This window comes from Urocitellus parryii, chromosome 6, assembly GCF_045843805.1.
Source record: "Urocitellus parryii isolate mUroPar1 chromosome 6, mUroPar1.hap1, whole genome shotgun sequence".
NCBI lineage: Eukaryota > Metazoa > Chordata > Mammalia > Rodentia > Sciuridae > Urocitellus > Urocitellus parryii.
Genome location: NC_135536.1, coordinates 189,637,371 through 189,660,310, shown reverse-complemented (window position 1 = coordinate 189,660,310; position 22,940 = coordinate 189,637,371). Strand labels below are relative to the sequence as shown.

Genomic DNA, 22,940 nt, shown 5'->3' with positions numbered 1-22,940 from the left:
GAAACAACTGACCCAATCATTCATTGAACTTGACCCTAGCTGCCTTGTAGGAAATGAGTAATTTTAAGGAAAATGCATATAGATAGATGCCTTGGAAATCTACTTTTCAATGGGATAAGGAGGAACTCAATGAGTATAAATCAAATGTAATCACGCCGTCCAACCTGGCTTGGATGTGACATGGAAGCAGGGGTCACCAACATCTGAATAGAGCTCTGCCCTATCACACCTTCTCTCAGTTCCGGGGGCTGGGAGAAAGTTTGACTGTCCCAGTTTTACAGATGTGGAGACTTGGTCCAGACAGGTCAGGATCACACCAGTATCTAGTTGCGAAATCTGAGCTCTAAGAGGTCTTCTGAGGCCAGACCTCGCACGCCTTGTCACGGCTTAGCTCTTCGGGATATAAGCAACAGATGTAGCAGGGGGGCTAAGTCATTTATTTCATCCCAGTATCTTTCAAAGGACACAAGACAGTTATCTGTTACCAAGTTAACCTTCCCTGGAGGCTCTTCATGAAATTTAAACCATGTGCTCCGCCAGAGGCGACCTGTGCTGTCAAGTGCAATGGGAAAACACCTCTAAGAAAATACTGGCTCAGGTCACATTTATTTTGAGGAGAACTGGTTGAATTTCTAGAGAGACAGTGGAAACTCCAGCCTCCCCACTCCTACCTACATGGCTTTCCACTTGGCCTATGTCCCGTGGCTAGTATAGTATTTCAAAATGGTCTTTGCAGGAGAGATTTATTTTTTTTTGAAACAAAGAACACATTTTTTTAAAAACAAAAAACAAAACTCTGCATCTTTCTCCTACTTTAATGGGGCATTTTAAAACTATATTCCCTGGGTCTCTACACATAACAAAAAAGACAAAGATGATGGTATAATTTTTAGTATTCGGCTCTTATTCTACATAATAAATTGGTTATTCCCGCCATTATGTACAACTCTAATGCACCAATAGAAATGTGGGGGGAGAAAGAAATTGGTTATTGTGATATTATTTAACCAACATTGGAATATGATTTAAGTTACTCACTACATTTTCATTATAATACCATTAACCTAAATGAAATATTTAAAAGACAATCCAACAGCACTAAGTTGCTAACTATGTATGTCCATATATGTGTCTCTACATATATAAAACATATAAAGGACACGCACTTCATACAGAAAACAAATAAGCAGACTCCCTCTAAATCCAATTCTGTGCACAAACCCATACTTCAAAGGACCTACCGTATCTTCTGGATCTTTTTTAGTTTCAGCTTTGTTAGGTGACACCTTAAAAGTTTGAGAAAATCAAATGTTAGAAATCATAGCTCTTTAGGGTGATTTTTATTTCATAATTACATCACTGTTTAGAGTGGTCCAGTTTACTAACACTGGCAAAGCAAGAAATAAGAAGCACTTTTAGTTCAGTAGAAACCCAAGGACCTCTGGGTAATAAAAAGCTCACCAAATTATTATTTAATAATGAAATGCATCAGATTATTTTCATTTACCACAAGTTTGACCACTATCAAAATTGTCTCCTGGAAGGCCCAGTTCCCACCGACTCCACTATTACTCTACAAGCAGGGCAACCCTGTGGTGCTAGGGGCACATTCTGTGGACTTTTTCTTCATTTTATCTTTTGAAGCTAGTCTTGATATCTGCAGATAGCCCAAACACTTTTGTGGCTGTTCTTATTTTTGTATGCATCAAGCCATTCAGCTCTTCTTTGAGTGTCTGGCATATGGCAAGCTAGAGGGTTTTGCCCTGGGGTGGTCAGAAATGAGCAAGCAAAGCAAAGACATGGTCCATGTCCCCATCTAATGAAATAGGGAAAGGTAGATATCACAAGATGGACAGCAATTTCTACAGCATTTTACTTGCCATTTGAGTGAGAAAATTACTTTGATAGGCCAACAGCTCAAGGCAGTATTTTCCGATATTGTTTATGATCAATGACCATAAGACATTCAATTGCAATAGGATTCTATTACAGTACAGCTCATGTCACATGGTCTGGGCACCTAGTGTCCATGTCATGGCTCCCAACTCCAAGGGCTCTCTCCCTGGGAGACTGATGAACACCTTCCCACAGGAGGCACTTTGTCCCCGTTGTCTCATGTTCCAGCTGGGCCAGGATGGTAATCCATTCAGGACAGCAGCATTCAAAGATGCATTGTTCTTACAAGTAGCACAACTTTTGGGCAATAGAAATGGGGAAAGAAAGGAAACTACTCACCAGAGTTTTGAAGAAACTCATGATGGAATTGTTACTCTCTGTTGTATTTGTTGCCTGGGAGTCGTCCTTTGCAATCTCCAGTCCTTCTGGGTCCCCAGGGACAGAGCAATTCAAAGTTTCAACCTCTTGTCCTTCTGTTTCCTTGCTGTCAACTAGGTCCTAGGAGCAAAACAGAGTTTTCACAGCTGCGACTTGTTGAATGTGGACTCTCAAAGCAATTCCTTTTCTCCCTTACCCCCAATTCCAGCCATACTTCTTCTGCCCACGGGCGTACAGAACAATCAGGAGCTTATGAGAGTCCCTCTTCCTTCCCTTCCCCCTCTTCCCAACATATTCAGCATTTGCAGTTGGTTGGAGGGACACTGTTTGGTGCCAGAGGGTAATGAACACAGCAGTGTATGGTGCATTCCAACAAAAACCCTTTACTCCCAGTTTCTGCAAAGAGACTGTGTAAGATGCTAATGTTTTCCACCACCTTCCTGGTCACCTTGACTAATGATTTGTACATCAGCCCCAGAGATGGCTCTGTCTGACTTCCCACAACCTTCGCAGTAATGAATCATATCAACCAAAGGAAAGAAAAAAACAACCAACCCTGGTGTTTCAAAACAACTGTTCTGCTTTGCAAATCTGGGAGTTTATCGGTGCCAGGGATGTGACATGCAAACAAATTTTCTCCTCTGACTTGCTAGGGAGGTAGGATGCATTCTGAACCTGACTTCCTTGGCCCTTTGCACCTCCCCAACCCGGGGCAAGACCCTGTCATCTCTCTGCCTTATGATTGCCAAGGCCCCCAGCCCTGTTTGCTTGGGCTCTGAGTGCCCTCAATCCATTCTACGCATCCCAGGCCCCATCTTCCAGTCCTTCCCTGCTCCAGTGGCCTCCCCTGGCTTGGGAGTTGGCCCATACTCTGACACAGCCTCCTGGACATCTTAAGTTGTGGTGCACACCAGAGCCCACCCCCCTCACTAGCTGCTGCTTTTCCCTCCCCATTTATTTTGAATGAATTCTCTTGGAGTTTCTCAAACATACTTGTCATGGTTAAGTTGAATTGTCAACTTGATTGGATTAAAATATACTGAAGATTAAAAGGCTTCTGGGCGTGTCGATGGGGGTGTGTCTAGGAATGATTGGCCTGTGGGATAGCAAACTGAAGTGGAGATCCTCCCTAAGTGTGGGCAGCACTGTCCAATAGGAAGGTGGCTTGGATGGAAAAAAAGTTGGAAAAACAAGGAAGCAGCAGCAGATGCAAGCTCAATTTTTCTTGAACAGGTTCGTGATTGCTCCTGTCATCACTTGAGGACATCAGACTTGCTCCTTCACTCTTCCAAAGCGGACTCTGCCAGGTCTAGGACTAGGAGAGCACTGTTGTTTCTTCTTGTCTGAGACTTTAGCCTCTTGGACTGGTTCCTCCCTGTCTCCGGCCTGCAGATGGCCATTGTGAACTCTCCAGCTTCTGGACTGTAGGCTAATCTAATAATTTTTTTTTATAATCATACTTCCTGTTAATTCTGCTCCTCTGAGAACCCTAACACAATACTACAAGCAATTTCCAACTTCACGGCTCTTTGTCTGGAACATTCTGTCCCTCTGTGTGCCTGTCAGTAATTCACATTCATCCTTCAAGTCTTAAGTGTCTCCTTTCTGGGAGTCCACTCCTAAAGAGCCGTCTTAAGCTCTCCTTTGCTCATGCTCACTGTCTTCTGCCTTCTCCACCTTTGCTGTTGGCATCATTGCTTACAAGATCAGCAACACCCCATCCACCATATCATGCCAGAAGGGAGGTGCAACAGAGACAGGGATGTCTCAGGTATTGAAGGCAGCAGGGCACAGAAAAGTCATTTTATTAATATGTACTATTTGACTTCTGAATAAACAAATGGAAGAAATGGAAATTTTGCATAAATGAGAGGGGCTCTCAGTATCAACTTGCTTGTGTAATAACAGAGCAGAGGCTATTGCATCGTTTCTTTCTTTCTTCTTCTTCTTTTTTTTTTTTTTTTTTTTGTGGTGCTGGGGATTGAACCCATGGCCTTGTGCACGTGAGGCAAGCACTCTACTAACTGAGCTATAGCCCCAGCCCCCATTGCCTCCTTCCTGTGCGCCTCCAGTGGTTTTCATTCCCCGGTTTGGTTGGCCTTATTGCTGGGCATTTTCAGGATTCACAGTTTCACATCTGGGGTATCAGAGGCTGTACTATTGGCATCTTTCACTTTTAATTTTAATCCCTCCTGTGTATCTTTTCTTTGAACAAATGGCCCAAAGTGAAATTTCTGCATCCAGAGGCATGCAAATTTTATAACTTGATAAATACTCTTGCAAAAAATATCGTAGGATTTCACTAGGAAGATTTCCTACTGGTATGTGTCTGCATCTGATTATCTGTCTGGTGCAATAGTAGGGGTGGCAGTGATACCTCAAACATGTCCAGGGCAGGCGGGGCCACCCTGGGGGCTGTGGTCATGCAGTGAAGCTTGGTCAGCAGGTGGGTAGAGTGAGGGAGGCCAACTCCACTCTTTCCTGGCCTGAGCATCCTCTCCCTTCCACCCCTGTGCAGTCCTGTCCTTCATCCCAAGGCCTTGAGCTTCTGGCCTCCCCAAGCCATGCCCTGCCGCCATTGCTGTTGGTTCCCTAATTTCCAGGAGAATGGAAGGGAAGCCCTTTGTTTCTACGTGGGGACTTCTAACAGTGCTCAGCGTGTGAGGTGAAAAGCCCATGGAAGACCTGGCATCTCTGTCTATGTTGACTACTTCCTCCAACGGTGGAGAGTGGAGTGGGGCAGCTCTGCCCAGTATCCCAGTGTTATACTTCCTGGAAGATTCTGGAAACTCCATGTAAGCTGATATGGTTGACTATCCAACCAGCAAAAACAATTAAATTCAAAGCAATTTCAAATTATGAAGCACTGCATGTGTCCTCTAGTTTCTGAGCTAGTATGATTCAAATATGATTATCTAATCTTAATATATTATTATATATTATAGAATAATATGCATTTTCAAATATTTTGCATTCACAACACCCACTGTACAAAATGCAAGCCACTGTACAAAAAATGCATTAAACACAAGTTATTTAATCTTTACAACTATTTTCTGAGATAAATGTTACAATTTACAGTTTTTCCAACAATGACGTGAAGCTCAGAGAGGTTCGACAACTTGTCTGAGAGGAGAATGTGGGAATTCTGACTCAGGACTGATGGAACTGGACGTCTGAAATATTACCATCCATCTTCCCCTGCATGCCAACGTGGCAAAATTTAAGTAGCAAAGCAGTCATCTTCAATGTCATGCTGGGAAACTGAGATTCTCATAAAGCGTGTATATAAGTATCTACTAAATCCATAAATTCTCAGAAGATCTTTCAAAGCTTAAGTCTCCCAAGAAGTACAGCACTTAGAATGGTGCACACCCCATTGCCTGTATTTCTTGAACAGTGCTTCTTTATGAAGCATTGCAGAGTCTTAGTTATCAGGTGCCTTCTGGAATCTGCTACGTCCTTTAATCTCTGCAGAGACGGTGAAGAGCATTTCACAGATGAGGAAACTGGAGCCCAAAGAGGAGTAAGAGCATGTCCAAGGCCACACTCCTAGCAGGTACAATTGGTGGTGACTGTGGTCCTGCCTGTCCAACACTCTTTACTCCTTGTGACTACAGGACTCTGCTCATCCCTAGGGAGCGGTCCCCATTCATCCCCATCCACATCTGTGCTGACCTGTGTTCTTCCCTGGTCACTCTACTGAGATGGCCTCAGCCTTCTTGCAGCTCTTCAAACACTACAAACAGGCTCCTGCCTCAGTGCCTGTGCATCTGAGTTTCCGCCTGCCCTGTATCTGAGCACTCCATCTCACGTCCTTCAAGTCCTTCCCAAATGTCACGTTTTTCTTGAGGACTCTCCTCACCTTCTACCTTAAATAGCCACAGCTCCTTCCCAGAATGCCCTGTTGGTGCTCACAGTCTTATTTTTCTTCTCCTGGCAAAGTTCACTTCTAATGGGTCACTGGTTCCCCTCCTCCAGGGGACATGTGGCAGTGTTGGTGATGTTGGTTGTCACAGCTGCATGGTGCAGCGACTGTACTGTATATAATATTCACCTGCTTATTTTGGTTTTGGAGTTTTTTTCCAGAGTAGAAAAACAATGAAGGTGGGCGTTTTGTTCCTTTTCTCCCCTGTATTTCTCCTGCACCTGGCAGATGCTCAGTAACTAGAAATGGACGAATGATGCTAATGAAACTAGCAACCTTCAGCTTTTATCATTACATCTTCAGATATCCTGTCTTCTCCTTTCCCCTCTCCTTCAGGGACTCCAAGTGCTCATATTCTCGTCGCCGTGGAGTCACCGTCCAGCATATTGATGTCTCTTTCTTCTTGGAATTCTTCTCCCCTGTTTGCTTGTGGACAGCGCCCACAGCTGCGTCTCCAACTCCTCTAATCTGCGTTCTCCCCTCTGCTGGGAGTCTCATCCGTGGATTTCCACTTCATACTCTGTAGCTTTCATCTCTAGACGTCTGATTTTGTTTTTTTTTAAAAATATATCTTCTGTGCCTCTATTCAACGTTTTTAAACACACAGAACCCATTTATCCTTTTCTTCCAGTTCTAACACCTGAGCCAGTTCTTGGTTGGTTTCCACTGACTTTTTCTCACATCAGGAGACATTTTCCTGCTTCCCTGATATTTTTTGGCGGGTTCCAGACAATGAGCATCTCCCCTGACCAGGCTCTGAATATTATTGGTATTTCTATAAACATCTTGGGCTTTGTGCTAGATATGATTAAAATACTTGAAAAGAGCTGATTCTTTCAGTCCTTGCATTTCAGATCTGTCAGGCAGGACCAACGCCCCACGGGGTGTAGAGAGGGCATTTCCCCGGGTGAGGATGGGTTACCCTGAAGACTCTGACCCAGACCTGGTGAGGAACTCGGCTCCCTGGCCTGGCCCTGCACAAGATGGAGAGAGGACTTCCACTTGGGGCCTTTGCACCTGCATTAGCTTCCTCATGTGAGCATCATCCCAGGAACTACCAAGAGCTTGGTCTCGGGGGCTGGGCTCCTCTGGCAGTGAGTAGGGGTGGTCATGGCACACGTCTGGTTCCCCGTTTCCCAGAGATCACTGGCGCCTGGTGCCTGATATCCAGTGTCTTGGAAGCTGTAGTTGGGTTCCAGTTTCATCTGTTCCAGGCAGAAGGGTGAGGCCAGTTCCTGTCATTCCACCTTGGCCGTTAGCTTCTATTCTGCTGTTGTTAATAGTGACCCCGCTACTGACATTATTTATAAATGGATGAATGAAAACTGCCAATAATCAGTGTTTTGCTTTTTTCCCCAGGGACTGGGGTTGATCAAGTCATTTTGGAAATGAGAGTGCTGCCCCACTACCCCCCAGCATGTTACCCCCACATGTTCTGGTCATTTCCCTCTCTTCAGTACCCAGCATGCTGAGCCACAGTTATCCACTTGTCAGCACTCCCGGCTGGACTGGGAGCTCTCTGAGGACAGGTACCATGTCTGAGCTCTTCACAGCAGGACCAAGGAGTTCACAGAAGCACCAGTACCCAGGTGGACTCATCACCTGGCCCCACTTCCTGCAAGTTAAGAGACCTCACGCGGCCAGAGTCTCAGCCTCTCTGGGACACAAATGTCAACATGAAAACGCCGTGTAATTGGTAAAGTTCCTGACACACAACAGATCTGTGAGAAACCCTGTGGCTGGAGGCAAGGCGTTCCCTAGCCTTCCAGCACCATGCTTCTCCACCAGCTTCCCTGGCTCCCCACACCTGGGCCCTGGGAGCGCATCCATCCTTCAGCCACGGCTCCGGCTCCCTCCCACTGAAGCCCTGTGGGTAGAGCTGCCCATAGCGATCTGTCTCCCTTCTGAATTGCCATCCACTGTCCCCCTCTGCACCCATGTGGCACTCAGCTACCTACCTAGACCAGCCTGTTGCCATCCACTGTCCCCCTCTGTGTTACAAAGAGGGCTTCAGAGGGATGGTACATAAAGCACATTTCTGTGAATATTTTTAAGGTGATCACGGTGTGTGTATTTCACACAGGCTCCATCCAGCTCTGAGATTATGTCCTAAATGGAGACGGACTTCTTACTTCTTGTAAAATGCCTCATAAAGAGTTGGAGCTTCGTAAAACTATAAGCAAGTATAAACTACGGCCTTGACAGTCTCATTAAATTTTCTGGTTAATTCCACGCAAGAAGCTTTTTGCTTTCGGAGAGAGGTGCTTTTACAAAACAGGTTCTAATAGGAGTTAGATTTTTTTATAATTACAAGCCATAATTAGGACCCAACTTGTTGGACGGTTGATCAGGAGGATGTTGAAACTTCTGTCAAGGGTTGTTGAGGGCCGGTATGCCTCGTTTTATTTTGGTGGTACATGTACACATGAGGTTACTCTTCAAATGTGTGTTATGGACTGAAAGTTTGCGTCACTTCAAACTTTGCATGTTGAAATCCTAACCTCCACTGTGATGGCATTAGGAGGTGGGGTTTTTGGAGGATGATCCATATTAAGAAGTAGAGCCCTCATGAATAAGATTAGGGTCCTTACAACAAGACACCCCAAAGACTTCTCTACTTCCCTTTCTGCCTCTCAAGGATATGAGGAGAGTTCAGCAGTCTGCAAGCTGAGGGAGGGCCTCACCAGAGCCCGACCGTGCTGCACCCTGCTGTCAGACCTCCAGCCTGCAGGGTGGCTGAAATCCGTTTCTATTATTCATAAGGTATGGCACTTTGATGGCAGCCTACACTAAGACAATGGGCATGAGAAAAATATTTGTAGCCTCAAACCTCTGGTAGTATGAATGTGTTTGCTTAAGTCAAGCTGAGTTAAGGTAAATTTTAAATAAAAATATCATGTATAATTAAACAGGTTGTTTTGAAAATGAGCCATTATGAAAAGTGGGACAAGAAATAAACCTGGACTGAGAAGCTCCCCACTGGGCCTAATTAGGGTGTCTCCTGGGAACGACGCCTCGTTTCCACCCATTCCTTTATGCATCCTTGTTCATCATCTGTGGGGGACACTGACCCTGTATGAGCTGTGCAGAGGATACACAGCCTCAGCAGGGCCCTGCGTCCAGCTGGCCCGGACTCGACTCCTGGCTCCTGTGCGCTCCCAGCAAGTGTCCTGACACGTGTCTCCTTTGCTCATTTGTAGAAGTGGGGAAATGAGTAGCACCTGACTGTCAAGGGTGCTGGTCTCATAAATGGGATAATCCACATCAAGGACTTAGAACAATGGGTGGCATACAGTAGGCACTCTATAGATGTTAGCTATTATGATTTTTTAATCACCAGCACTGTTTGGAGCCCTGTGGGATTTACAGAGCTGAGTCTGATGTTCTTCCCTTTTAGGTGTCTACAGTTCCTCCTCTTTATTAGTCTTCCTCCCATCTCTTTGACCCTGTACTTACCTATAACCCCCAGGCCCTGGGGGGTGGGAAGTCCACCTGTGAATTTATCTCCCAATTCTATTCTTGGCCAAGAATAAAAGTCTCCCTCATGGCCTAATGGCTGCTCTGTTTTGCTCTTGGTTCCAAGAGGGAAAAAGGAGCCAGGCTTTGGGGTCCACAACAGGAAGCATGTCAGTGTGCACCAAGCCTGGGAATGACTGAACCAGACAGACGGACGAGGGAAGGCTTGAAGGCGGCACACCCTCCTGGGCCTTGGAGCCCAGGCAGTGTGGTCGTGCAGGGGCTGGTGGGGTGCAGATGGGGCAGAGAGAGGGGCGTGAGGCAAAGGTGGGAAATACAGGCAGGCATGGCTTGGGGTCTGGGGGGCTTCAGGGCAGGTTCTTCGGGGCAGCTGAGCTAAGGGGTGTGAAGGCAAGGTGGCTGGAAGGACAACTGGGAGTTGGACTGAGGAAGCGCTGGGTGCCTGCTTTGGGGGGAGTCTGGGCCCAGGAGTGTGTGGCACAGGGCAGTTTGAGTGGGAGCACCCGTGCCCCAGAGACCCCACGTGGGTGAGCACCACAGAGCAAGGCCCAAGAGCTAGGGGAGAGCACGGGCAAGGCGGGAAGACGTGGGCCTCCTCCCTCATCCATCCTCCTGGAGCCCCCAGGCCTGAGGGACAGGAGGGAAAGGGCAAGGACCTCCCTCCATGGGTCAGACCAGGGCTTGGTTCCAGAAGGAACTGGGAGGCATGTCAATATGTATGCAAGGGTGACATTTTGACACGGATGGGGTGGACTTTGGAATCATAGCAAGTGCATCTTTGATGGTACCAGGAAGGAGGAGCAAAGGAGCTGTTTATCCAATATCGGCCCCATTGGTCTAGGCACTGGGACAGGGAGTGACAAATTCCTGTGCTCAGGAGCTGAAATTCTAGCAAGGGAGGAAACCAAACCAGATTGAAATACAGATAAACCAGTGCAGCGCAGGTGGGAGGCCTGCTCAGGGAAAACCGAGGCAAAGGGACGGAGGGCCATGGACCTCGGGCTACTCGTGACAGCAGCGAGGTCCTCTAGGAAGCTGGGCCTGGGGCTCATCTACAGCTCTGAGCCACTCTGCCCAGCTTCATGGGCTCCCTACTGCCCGTCACTGAGAATGGGAGGGGATCATTTGGGCTCCCCCCAGCTCCTGCCCAGACCCAGACCTTTCTAAGGTTCACAAAAAACAGGGATTCTTCTCTGTGATCCCAGGGCTGGGCACATGGGGATAGTCACCAAACCTCCTGGGAGTAAAATGGGATGCTGTGAAGCTGACCAGAGGGGAATGACCAAAAGGGAATGGGTTGCGAGGCTGCCAGGCTCTGCACGGATGTAGGCAGCCATTAGGAGGAAACTGTAGTGAGGGGCGCCGTCTGCACAGGGGACAATGTGAATCCCTCTTCACCCAGGTAGAGAGCCCTGACTGGAGACGACATGATGGACAGAGGCCCCAGCTTCATGTTCTGCCCTGACCCCTCTAAAGGTGTCCACGGTGCTTCCCTGATGCCCACCCACAGCCCTGGCTCATAGCGTGGACAGCAGCAGAGGACTTGCTGCAGTGCCAGCAGCTGCTCCGCCTTGGGATTTTCCTGGGTGAGAGTTCTGGGGCCTTTCAAATAGAAATTCTCAGCTTGAACTTGAGCCCTTATTTTGCGGTTGTTTTTCCTGGACTTCCAGACTTGCACTGACACCTTCTGGTGGAGGATAGCCACCTTCTCCTGCTCCTCCCACAAGGGACAATAAAAGACACTAGAAATTATTTAAAAACAAACAGAAGAACTCTGAAAGGTGTGGAGGAGAAGGCTGGCCAGCCAGGGACCTGAGGAGCAGCACAGGGCTGAGTCCCTGGGTCGCCTTATGTCTTTATATATCCTGGACTTGGGGTCGAAGAAGCCGGCAACCTAGAAACACCAATGGGTCCTGGCTCCTCCAAATCCTCCCCAGACTTGTTCTCTCTAAGTAGAGGACAGGGGTGCTCTAGTAAGAGAAAACACCCAGCACTTAGAGCAATCCTGCAGAACAGAGAACCCAGGAGGAGACCCACACAAGTACGCCCAGCTGATTTTTGACAGCATCATAAAATCAACAAGGAAAGGCTCTTCTCCACAGATGGTGCTAGAGTCACCCGCGGAGGGAAAGGAAGAACCTCAACCCGGTTCACCCCTGTGCAAAAACTAGCTCAAAACGACCACTGACTTCAGTGAACAACGACAAATACACAACCTTAGGAAAAAATAGGATTTCTGGGATTCTGTGGTCAGGCAAAGAGGTTTTAGATATTTTGCTGAAAGCACAACCCTTTTTAAAAAAGGGGGGGGGGAAATTCATGAGTTGGATTTCGTCAAAATTAAGATTCTGTGCTGTGAAAAATCCCGTTAAACAAAGGAAAAGACAATCTGGAGGGTGGAAGGGAATATTTGCAAACCATCTCTCTGGCAAGACACTCGCACGTGGAGTACGAAAGAACTCTTAAAACTCAACAGCAGAACAAGAGACAAAAATCCAGTCAGAAAACAGGCAAGTGACAGGACATCACAGCAGGGGATGTATACAGATGGCAAACAAGTGCTTGGGACATGCTTTCCGGCTTCACTAGGGAAATGCAAAATAGAACCAAACCAGAGGTCACTACGCTCTTTTAGAATGACTAAAGTAAAGAATAACAGCAATACTGAAGGCTGATAATCATGCAGAGAAACTACATTACCTGAAGATTTTTGGTACAAAAGTGAGGGATACAGCCAGGACAGAAGTGATTTCAACAGTCTCTCTCTCTCTCTCTCTCTCTCTCTCTCTCTCTCTCTAAAGCTAACTATGCAACAACAAGAAAACCAGCAATTGCACTCTGGGCATTTCTCCTAGAAAAATGTAAAGTTAAATTCACACAAAACCACTTCTTTAATGTTTATACAGCTCTGTCTGTAATAGGTCCCACATGGGAACAACAAATTCTTCTCAGTGAATGAAAGGTTATCCTAACTGGGCCGTCCTAGCATGGAATACCACTCAGCAATAGAACAGGAAGGAGGGGACAATATCTACTGATGAACTCAATGACCTGCACCAGTCCTGGAGAATTATGCTGATGGAAAATAAATGCCTCTTGAAGGAGTACGTTCTATTTATACACCTCCATGGAAGAGCGGACTCTGGGAATGGGGGACATGTGTGCTGGGGGCTGCTGGGGCTCAGGAAGAGGGCGGAGGTTGGGGGAAGTGGGTGTGCGGACAGCAGGCCCGCAGAAGCCCCTGGTAGTGTTGGCAATGAGTGTCCACCTCAATGAGCTGGTCAGGATGCAGCACCACGGGTCTGCAGGACGTTACCACTGGGTGACGGTGGACTAAGGGCATGGGAATCTACAATAATGCTGAGATGACAGAGTTCAAAAGAACATTCACAGGGCAGTGCTGGAGGAGTGACAGCTCCAGAAGTCTGGGTCTGGAGTGGTTAATGATTTAGCATGAGGTGTCAACATGTAAAATTAACCTGCGACCATGTGATGGGCCAGCTACGACTTGTTTGAGGAATATGAAATGAGAGGGGAGAATGTCCATGGTAATAAAAATGATCAAACTATCTTTATGTTGGGCTTAACGTGAAGCGAGGTAAAAAGGATCCCATTCAGTATTTAGTTTTTTGTTTGTTTGTTTTTGGGTACTGGGATTGAACCCAGGAGTGCTTGACCCTTGAGCCACATCCTCAGCTCTTCTTATTTTCTATTTAGAGATAGGGTGTCACTGAGTTGCTTACAGCTAAGTTGCTGAGGTTGGCCTTGAACTTTCAATCCTCTTGCCTCAGTCTCCTGAAGTTGCTGCAATTACAGGCATCACCACCGTGGACTGGCCCCCATTTAGTTCTTTTTTTTGGGGGGGGGGACCAGGGATTGAACCCACTGAGCCACATCCCCAGCCCTTTTTTTATATTTTATTTAGAGATAGGGACTCATTGAGTTGCTTAGGGCTTTGCTAATCACTGAGGCTGGCTTTGAATTCTAAATCCTCATGTCTCATCCTCCTGAGCTACTGGGATTATAGGCATGTGCCACTCTGTCTGGCCCCATTTAGTTCTTGATGAATGAAAAGAATAACTTCTTGCCTGAGGTTGTAGAGCAGAGCTGGGATGAGAGCCCAGGCTCAGAGGTAAGAAGCTGGTGAGACCTGATCTGGCTGAGCTCATTTCCCTTCTCTCCGGTACTTATTTGCCCATTATCTTCTTGCCAGGGGCTTTCCTACATTCAATTCCTGGCTTCCCTCCCTTTTCCCTGCTATATACCTTTCCATGCTGTTACCATGAACCTTACAACCTATTTACCCAGAATCACATGGGAATTTAGTAAGCAATAGAGATGGCATCTCAAAGGCTTCGAATGGAAGGACTTCTTAATAAAAATGTAGGGACAGCAGAGCAGCCATCTGGGGGAAAAAATTAGCTTGGTGTCACCAAGTTATACCAGGACAAAATCCAAACGAATGAAAATACTACAAGAAAACATGGGGAGAGTCTTATAATTTTGTATTGAGAAGGTTTTTGTAGCTATGACTCAGAATCTAAAAGTCATGAGAAGAAAGATGGAAAAGTCGAAAAGATCAAATATTTACACAGAGATGCATTGGGCATTGGGCAGGTGGGGTGAAGAACACCCTGGGGCCGTGGAAAGAGTACAGATTAATTCAGTCCTGATGGAAGGCAGCTTGTCATTGCCTGCCAAATTTTTAAAGAGGATGTGTTCTTCTACCCAGCAATCCCACTGCTAAGAGTTGATTCTAAACCTAAAATTCACATGTGTGAAATATCAGATGTCACAAATGAGGAAGTTCTTTATGTGCCGATATAGAAAGATTGTTAACTGGAAAAAAAAAAAAGCATAGACGAGAATGGAGTGCATATTATATTATCATTTGTGTAAAAAGAAGAAATAAGAATTTGTGGTTTATTTCCTTATTTATGCTCAGAGAAATCCTAGAAAGACACATTTAAAAAATATAAACTGATTATCTATTGGAGAAGTGTTCATGGACAAGGATCGTGCTTTCTAACTTCTTGTTTTGATCCAAGTGAATGTCCTACCTACTAAAATTAAAATCAAGACAGAATGTGCATGACTAGTTTAAAAAATCTAAGAACATCCACAGGGCCAAGCTAAACACAATTGGAAGGAGGACCCAGCCTTCCGGCTGCTGATCCCAGGCGGCACCTTGACAGTGTTATTTGTCCTTGACAGCAAATAATTTGTCTTTGCTACTCTCATCCGGTCCTCAGATAATCATTCTCAGCAAACAAAACTCACATGAAGCAGCAACGCTCTTAAAGAAACACCTAGACGCTCCTTTTAAGAAGGCAGGAGTTGTGGTGTGGATTTGTATTTCTTCTCTAAGAAATGTGTTTTCTTTTTCTTTAAGTGATCACAACTTGTCATGCTGAAAGATAACTCTGCTTTATCATAAGTTGATGGCTCTAATGAAGCCCTTAGGAACTCTACAATAATGCTCTACAATAATAGCTGTGCGTCCTCCACTGCACCTAGCTAGGTAGGCCGGGCCTTGGCCAGCACAGTGCAAACACAGGGCAAAGCCGGATCCGGGCTGAAGCTCCTGTCTGGAGCGCTCCGGAGGCACCTCTCTGGATCTCTGCTGTGCACCGATTCGCTCGGAACCTTCACCGAGGGCAATGCCTCGAGCAGACCCTAAGACGGGACCCACACGGGAACACGTGTCTGCAAAGCAGAAGTTGGTCCCATCCCACCCTCGCTTCACTCCTTCCCATCTGCTGGAAATTCAAGCCACATGCTGCCTGGGATGAAAGGAAAGAGGGATCTGTTTCCTCCCTCCCCGTCGGATGTCCAGGGTTGAACCTACCAGGCGTCCAGCGGTCACTGAGGCTACACTTTACTCCTCCCCAGAGCACTGTCCCAGACACAGCAAGAAAAAAAAAGGCCTGGTCAATTCTCCAAGCTAGAATTCATCCTCCAGCTTGTCTTCAGAGGAAGGTAGATTAGCAAGCAGGAGGGACACTAGGACCAAGGGCTAAAAGCGTTTTGCGGAATCTGAACATTTCCTAAACAGACTGAAGTCTCTCTCTCTCTCTCTCTCTCTCTCTCTCTCTCTCTCTCTCTCTCTCTCTTTTTCTTTCTTAATAGGAAGCTCTCGGCCACCTAAGGAGCGTCAATAAACGCATACCAACGTAGGAAGTGCTTACTTTTATTTTCCCCACTGTGCCTATCCAAGCCTGATAAAAGTGCATCTGCATCTTTCAAGCCCATGGCGACAACAGGGACAAAACCCAAATGGTGCCACCGTAGGAAATGCCGATTATGAAGGTGATTCCCCAGCTGCCCATTTGGCACAAAAATCTCTCTCCGAGTTTCCTCTGGAGATGGCTTCACATCGGCCATAAGCGTATTTTAAGAGTCAGTGTTATTCGTGAACAAGGACTTGCCACGCACAGTCCGCACGGATTGCTCTGGGTATTCCTTTTGGAGCCACTGTGACCAGGACCCCCCCACCCCCTAACTCCCGCGCAGTTTCCGGAGCTCCGGGATTTTTCCGGCCTCACAGCGCCGCCTAGTGGAGGAGGCGGGGAATTACCTAGACTGGAGCATTTTCCTCTGCTTCCGAGGGTTCACTACACTCACTACCCCTTTTACAGAAAAGAGACAATATTGATAAATAAAAAGTGGGAAAGTATATCCCTCAGGCCATTATGAAAAAATAAGTGCTATTATCAGTTTGCAAATTTTCATTCCACACTCCCCTTAGGTGAAGGCATGGATATAAATGTGGGCAGGCAGGTGGAAGTGGTTTCTACCCCAAAGAGGTCATTCTATTCTGTTCTGTGTGACTGCATCCACGGGTCAACCTCTGCCTCTTGGCCTGCCTTGATTATGGGGTTGGACGCATGGTGCACCGTAACCCTCAGGAAAGCTCTCCTTGAGGGTCTTTCAGCCTTCTCAACTTTTTTTTTTTTTTTTTTTTAAAGAGAGAGTGAGAGAGGAGAGAGAGAGAGAGAGAGAGAGAGAGAGAGAGAGAGAGAGAGAGAGAGAGAGAGAGAATTTTTAATATTTATTTTTTAGTTCTCGGTGGACACAACATCTTTGTTGGTATGTGGTGCTGAGGATTGAACCCGTGCCACACGCATGCCAGGCGAGCGCGCTACCGCTTGAGCCACATCCCCAGCCCCTCAACTTTTCTTTTACAAATAATACTGGAGGGTTTTTTTGTTTTTGTTTATAACATTTTGCTCCACTTTTCAATCACTTCCTAAGTGTAGACTGTCTCAGTGCAGAAGCGTGTGTGCTTTAAAACTTTAAAATTTCGTGTTGCTGAAGTATATGGTTAAAATGAGATTCCTAGAATGATCCAGGTGAAATTATCAGAGATGATGATCTGGGAAATTATCAGAGACTTTGGGGAAAATTAAAATAAAACCTAGATTTTCATTGCTTTCTGTGATGTTTTCTAAGAAGGGAATTTAAGCCTAGTACACGAGGTCTAAAAATTTCCATTTACCCATTTTTCTTCCTCTTTTGGGGGAAGAGAGACACAATCTTGTTAATTTTAGCCTCTTATACTAACTGAACCAAGACAGGCTGAAGGATCCGGAGAGGCTCTTCATTGTAGATCACATCACTGCTGTTCCCCACTCCATGGGTATCATCTCAGCACCCTGAAACTCATTCCTTAGAGCAATCGTCTAGCACGTGCAAGGCCCTGGGTTCAAACTCTAGTACCACAAAACAAAACAAAACAAAACAAAACAAAACAAAACAACACCAACCTCATCCCACATCTTCTCGGTGGAAGTCCAACATGGGGCTTTTACATGATAGATCCTCATCAACCCACAGCTGTTCTCACACGGACAGGTGGCATTTGTAGGATGAAATAAACCAGATGCTTGCGTGGGCATGGGGGAGGACAGACAGTTATCTAAGAAAGCAATGTTTACTCCTTGTAAAGGAGACTTCCCATTTTCTCTCTCAACACCTCCTATTTGAGGGGCAAGTGACTTTTGTCAGCTTGACTTCCATTGGCCTGACTTACAACCGCTTGGGAAAGTGGGTAGAGAACTTAGCCATGCAGTGTCCCTCTTGTGCTCCTATTTCGGCAGCAGCCATTACTTTGGGGGATAGTCCCATGCTATGTGAGTCAGCACATGCTTAAATACAGTCCATTTAGGTATAATTTGAAATAGAAAAATACATTTGCGCCTGGCCAGGGGTGGGCCGAGGGTGATTCCTAGGATGGGCTACACTGGAGAAAAGGGTTTGTAGAAGGTGCCTGTGTTCCAACAGGTGTGGCCTCTACACTGACGACGGCACTGAACCTTACTAGAGGAAAAATACCCAACTTCAAAAAAGCTGCCTCAAAATGCAGAAGCTGATACCCCATAGCTAGAACAGGTTTCCTGTCTCTTCACCCAACACTTCCCAATAGTGAGAGAGCTGGTTTGAACGCTGCCAGAAGCCAGCTGCACATGACCTTAGAATTGTTTGGCATCATACAAAAGGAGAAAAAGTCACAACTTAGTCCTGCACTTTTAAGTAAATCTCTTTCCTGCCTCTGCCCCACCAATTTCAGCTGACATTCTCCTCTTTTCTCCATGTCCTATTTCAAAACTTTCTTTATTTTTCTCCCATTCTTTTTCCTACCCTGGAATGGTTTGCTTGTTTCTTTTCTTATTCTTTTTTTAATTGTTGATCTTTCCACTAGTGTGAAAGTGTCCATGGTGTGTTCTGTTCTACTCATGTTGGAATCTGGAATTCATATTTCTAACACAAAGAAGGCACTCGTGTGTGTGTTGAGTGACTAAGTGAGAGTACTCCTCCTCCTGTTTATTGTTGAACATCTGCTGACTGATGGATGCTCAGGGTGGAATGGCAGACTAGTAAGCAGACGCCCCCTAAGCAGCTTCAGCTTGAAGTAAGTGCTATGGGGAAATAGTTTGGGATGGATGTATTTTACTTGACCCTCAATTCTACCACCTGTGAGTGCTGTAATGAAAGACGGCTCAGTGGCTGCACTATTAGGGGGCACTAGGGAGGGGTGGGGACTTGGGCGAGGTGTTGAGTAAATACGCCATTTCAAAAGACGGTCACCCCTCACTTTCCAGCTGGCTCTAAATGCCTGGTTGGTGTTTGCTGGAACGGCTCTTCTGAAGGTCTTGCTCTACTTGTCAGATGGCTCAGAGCCTAATTAAGTCTGAAAACACTTGGTGAAGGTTAAACAGATATACTTGCTGCAGGACTTCTCAGGACCTTTCGAAGGCTGGTGTCTGCTGAGTTTTCAGGAGGAAAGCAAATAGTATTTTCTGAAATGTTTTGGTGGTGGAGCCCTATTTCTTGGCCCATCTCGTTGGACTGATGTTCGGGAGAATATAGAACTTCAGAAAATTTAAAAGAATATATGATATTTCAAGTTTCAAGGCATTTCCTCATTTTGAACTTCCAGACACAGTGGTTAAGCATGTGGGGCCTGTAACGAATTCCAGCTCTGCCACTTGCTACCCAAATGATCTCCCTCAAGGCATTTCACCTTTCTGTGACTTCCTGAACTCTCTATAAATTAGCGATTATTACAGGCTTTGAAGGAATGAGCTAGACAGGCTAACCCTGGAGGGAACGATGAGTCAATTCACTGGATTTCAATTTGATCAACACCATAACAGGCTAAAGATCAAACAGAGAGTTTCAATGGGTGACGGCAGTTTATCCCAGGGAAAGCGTGCATACCACTCCTGCATTTTGAAATCACTTTCTATTTAAAGTTATGTTAGGCAAGACAGATAATATTCCCAACAGCATATCCTAATGGTCTTCAAAAGGTAGTAATTTGAGGTGTAGCATCTTGGCCATTTCCAGGTTCGCCAAAAGAGCACCCCTGCAGCCAGTGTGCACAGCCATCGGGAGCGCCAGCTGCACAAGGGACCATCACACCCCTTAAGACCACCATGCGGATATGTGCAAAGGGTCACTGTGATAGAACAGCGTTCTTCAAACTCTAATTTTTTACCATTAGTGGACTGGAAAACGATTTGGTGAGTCAAAACCAGCATTATAAACCCAAAAAGACTAAAATATAAAAATTAGAAAATACTAGCCTGTATGACATGCTATAAAAATGGAATTACTTTGTGACCTTCAGTTTGTGCATGTGCATGTGTATTAGGTGAAGAATTGGCACCTGCTTCTTACTGTGGGGCCATGGTCAAGTTGGAAGCTAGTCTAGGGGGTGAACTGGAGTCGTTCCTGGATGGGGGTGCCTGGCAGCCTCCAGCTGCTCCACACACTAAAGATACAAAGTTGGCACTGAATGTCTACCTTGCATTGTTATAAGGCTCAAAGCAGACAACGGATGCAAAATGCTTACTGCTGCAGTGGAATCCCATATCTAATGTTTCCTGGTGCTACCATGGAAAGTCGCTATGGAGGTTCCTCAAAAGACTAGGCATGGGACCACCATGTGACCCAGCTATACCACCCCTCAGTACCCATCCTAAGTCATCTGACTACAGTGAGACAGGCACACCCACGTTTACAGCTGCACAATTCACAACAGCCAAACTATGGAACCAGCCTCGGTGTCCATCGATAGAAGAATGGATTAAAAAATGTGTTTTACATCTACACAATGGAGTTTTATTCAACCATAAAGAAAAATGAAATTCTCACTAAGTTGCTGAGGGCCAGTTTGAGGCTGGCCTCAACAACTGAGTGAGATCCTGCCTCAAAATTAAAAATGAAAAGGGCTGAGGATGTGGCTCAGGGTGAAGCATCCCTGGGTTCAATTCTGGTATTTGAGTATATATACATGAAATTTTGTCATTTTCAGGAAAATGGATAGAACTTGAGACCATTATGTTAAGTAAAATAAGCCAAACTTAGAAGGTCAAGGGTCAAATGTTTTCCGTCTAATGTGGAAGTTAGAGAGGAAAAAGGAAAAGAAAGGGGGTGGATCTCACGAAGATCAAAGGAAGATTTGTCGAGGAAAGGAACTGGGGGAAGGGAGGAGGAGATGGAGAAGGAGAGAGGGGACGTGCTGGCTAAATTCTACTTTCATAATGTGTGCATGTGCGAATATGTAATAACAAATCCCACCAGTATGTACAGCTATAACGCACCAATGAAAATATGGGAAAAATGTTCCTTGATGCTAAATTCATCACAATTATAGAGTTATGCAGAAGGCCCTGCCTGCTCCTAACATGCCTAATTGAAGACGGACTTTTCCTTCTTCACTAATGAAGCCTTTAGGAGAGTAGTTCCCTTTACTCATCCAAATGTCACACCTGGTGGCCATAAGGTAAAAAGCAAAACAAATTAAAAACCACAGTGTATAACTCACTTGGCCTTCTGATGTGGGAACTAGGTGACTCATTTTTTTGATCTTTAAATTTGGGATTAACCTGGCATTTCCCATTTTGCATATATTAACTTTTTGAATCACACTTCCTCAAATGAAATATTATTCAACGTTGTATAAGTTGCAGCCTTTATTGCACGAATTTCAAACAATTGGACTGGCTCTAGCTCAGCGGTTCCTTCAACACAGAATCTACAATCAAACAATTAGTAAAAACATTAGTATTGAGTGTTTAAGAATACAGATTTTTGCAAAGGCAGGAGGATTGCAAGTTTGAGGCTGGCCTCAGCAACTTAGTGAGATCCTGCCTCAAAATTAAAAATGAAAAGGGTTGAGGATGTGGCTCAGTGGTGAAGCATCCCTGGGTTCAATTCTGGTATGTGAGTATATATACATGTATAAATGTGTATGTAAAGGAAGAAAGGAAAAAAGAAGACAGATTTTGGACCTGGATGATTCTAGTTTTGCTTTAGCTGTGTGACTTGGACTGAGTGACTTTGTTTCTCTGAACTTTTGATTTCTTCATCTGTAAAAAGGTGAAAATGAAGGAATTTTCTTGTAAGTTTTGATGGGGGTTCATGAGATGATCCCTTCAAAGTGATTTCGTCACAGAGTTTGACTTAACACATAGCAGAAAGAAAGACAGTTGAGGACTTCATATTGTCAGAAACCACCTGGGAATGGGGGCATCTTGTCACTTCAGGAAGAACTTGACACTTGTAGCTGAAGTTAACTTTTGATTAACAGGAAAAGAGAGAGAAAGGTAGAGAGAATCCTGGGAAGCAGATGGCCACCACCCAAGTCAAACGCTGGCCACAGTGACTGCAGAAATTCAAGAGGCCAGGGGAAAATACAGTTGGGGGAATGGGCACAGGAAAGGTTGTGGAAACACTTGACTGTCAGACTAAGGAATTGGGCCTGGAGTACGGGCTTTAAGTCCCCAAATAACTTCACAACTTGTGCATCTTTCGCCAAGTTAGCCTCGTGCATTTCGTAACAGCTCTCAGATTAGATCCAATTGTGCTATCTCTGAGAGTTTGGGTTGAGAACTGCAGGAATGAAAGGTAGCAAGAATAAAATATGGAGCAGTCGGCGGGGAGGAAATCCATGATGCTAATAATAGCTAGCGTTTCTCCTTTATCAAAATGTAATTTCTCAGTGCTAAATATATAACGTATCTCATTTAATGTTCACAAGTGTGAATCACGTGAAAATGTGCTAAATACTATCATGATCCCCACTTTACCAATTAAAACAACAACAACAACAACAACAAAAAAAAAACCCTGAGGCTCAGGAAGGTTAAGTAGCTTGCCCAAGGTTGCAAAGCCAGGCGGTGACGCAGGCAGAGAGAAAGCCCAGACTACTTGACTTCAGTGTCTACATTTTAATTCAGTGCTAAATGCCATGTGGAAAAGGACCCTGGGAACCTGGGCTCTTTGGTTCCCATTCTACCACTAGGGATCAGTGGCAGGAGGCAGCTGCCATTGACTGAGATGAGCAAAGCCGTGGACCATGCCCAGGGCAAGCTGCTCTGGGTGGTGAATGAAGAGTTCAGCTGGGGACACGCTGTGGCGGAGGTGGGCCGTGGATATTCACAGGGAGGTGAAGAAATTCAAGCAGACCCGCCGAGAGGAAGCTGGACACTGAGGTCCGACTTCAGGGGTAGATCTGGTCAGCAGGTCACTACATTCAGGCACGAGGGACCTGGGGGATTTTCAAGGAAGTGTATTTAGAGAAGACACCCAAGAACAGGACCATGGGGAGCTCTGACAATTGGGTGATAAGATGAGCAAGGACACCAGGAGCAGAGGCCAGGGAGGTGGAGGACCTGGAAACCAAATGAGGAGGATGCTTCAAGAAGGAAGGTGTGGCCTGCCGCACGGATGCAACTGAGATCAGATCCTCTGG

The 22,940-nt window shown here is 45.7% G+C and overlaps 1 protein-coding gene across 6 annotated transcripts in view; it reads right to left on the bottom strand.

Moving 5' to 3' along the window:
• Bcas1 (brain enriched myelin associated protein 1) overlaps positions 1-22,940 on the bottom strand; it is an 85,272-nt gene that overhangs the window by 42,582 nt on the left and 19,750 nt on the right. For all 6 annotated transcript variants that reach the window (XM_077800084.1, XM_026391022.2, XM_077800086.1 and 3 more), the window contains exons 5-6: positions 2,236-2,394; positions 1,242-1,286 (exon numbers count right to left, since the gene is read on the bottom strand). In XM_077800084.1, the coding sequence (XP_077656210.1) occupies positions 1,242-1,286; positions 2,236-2,394 (204 nt within the window). The remainder of the gene's footprint in view (positions 1-1,241; positions 1,287-2,235; positions 2,395-22,940) is intronic.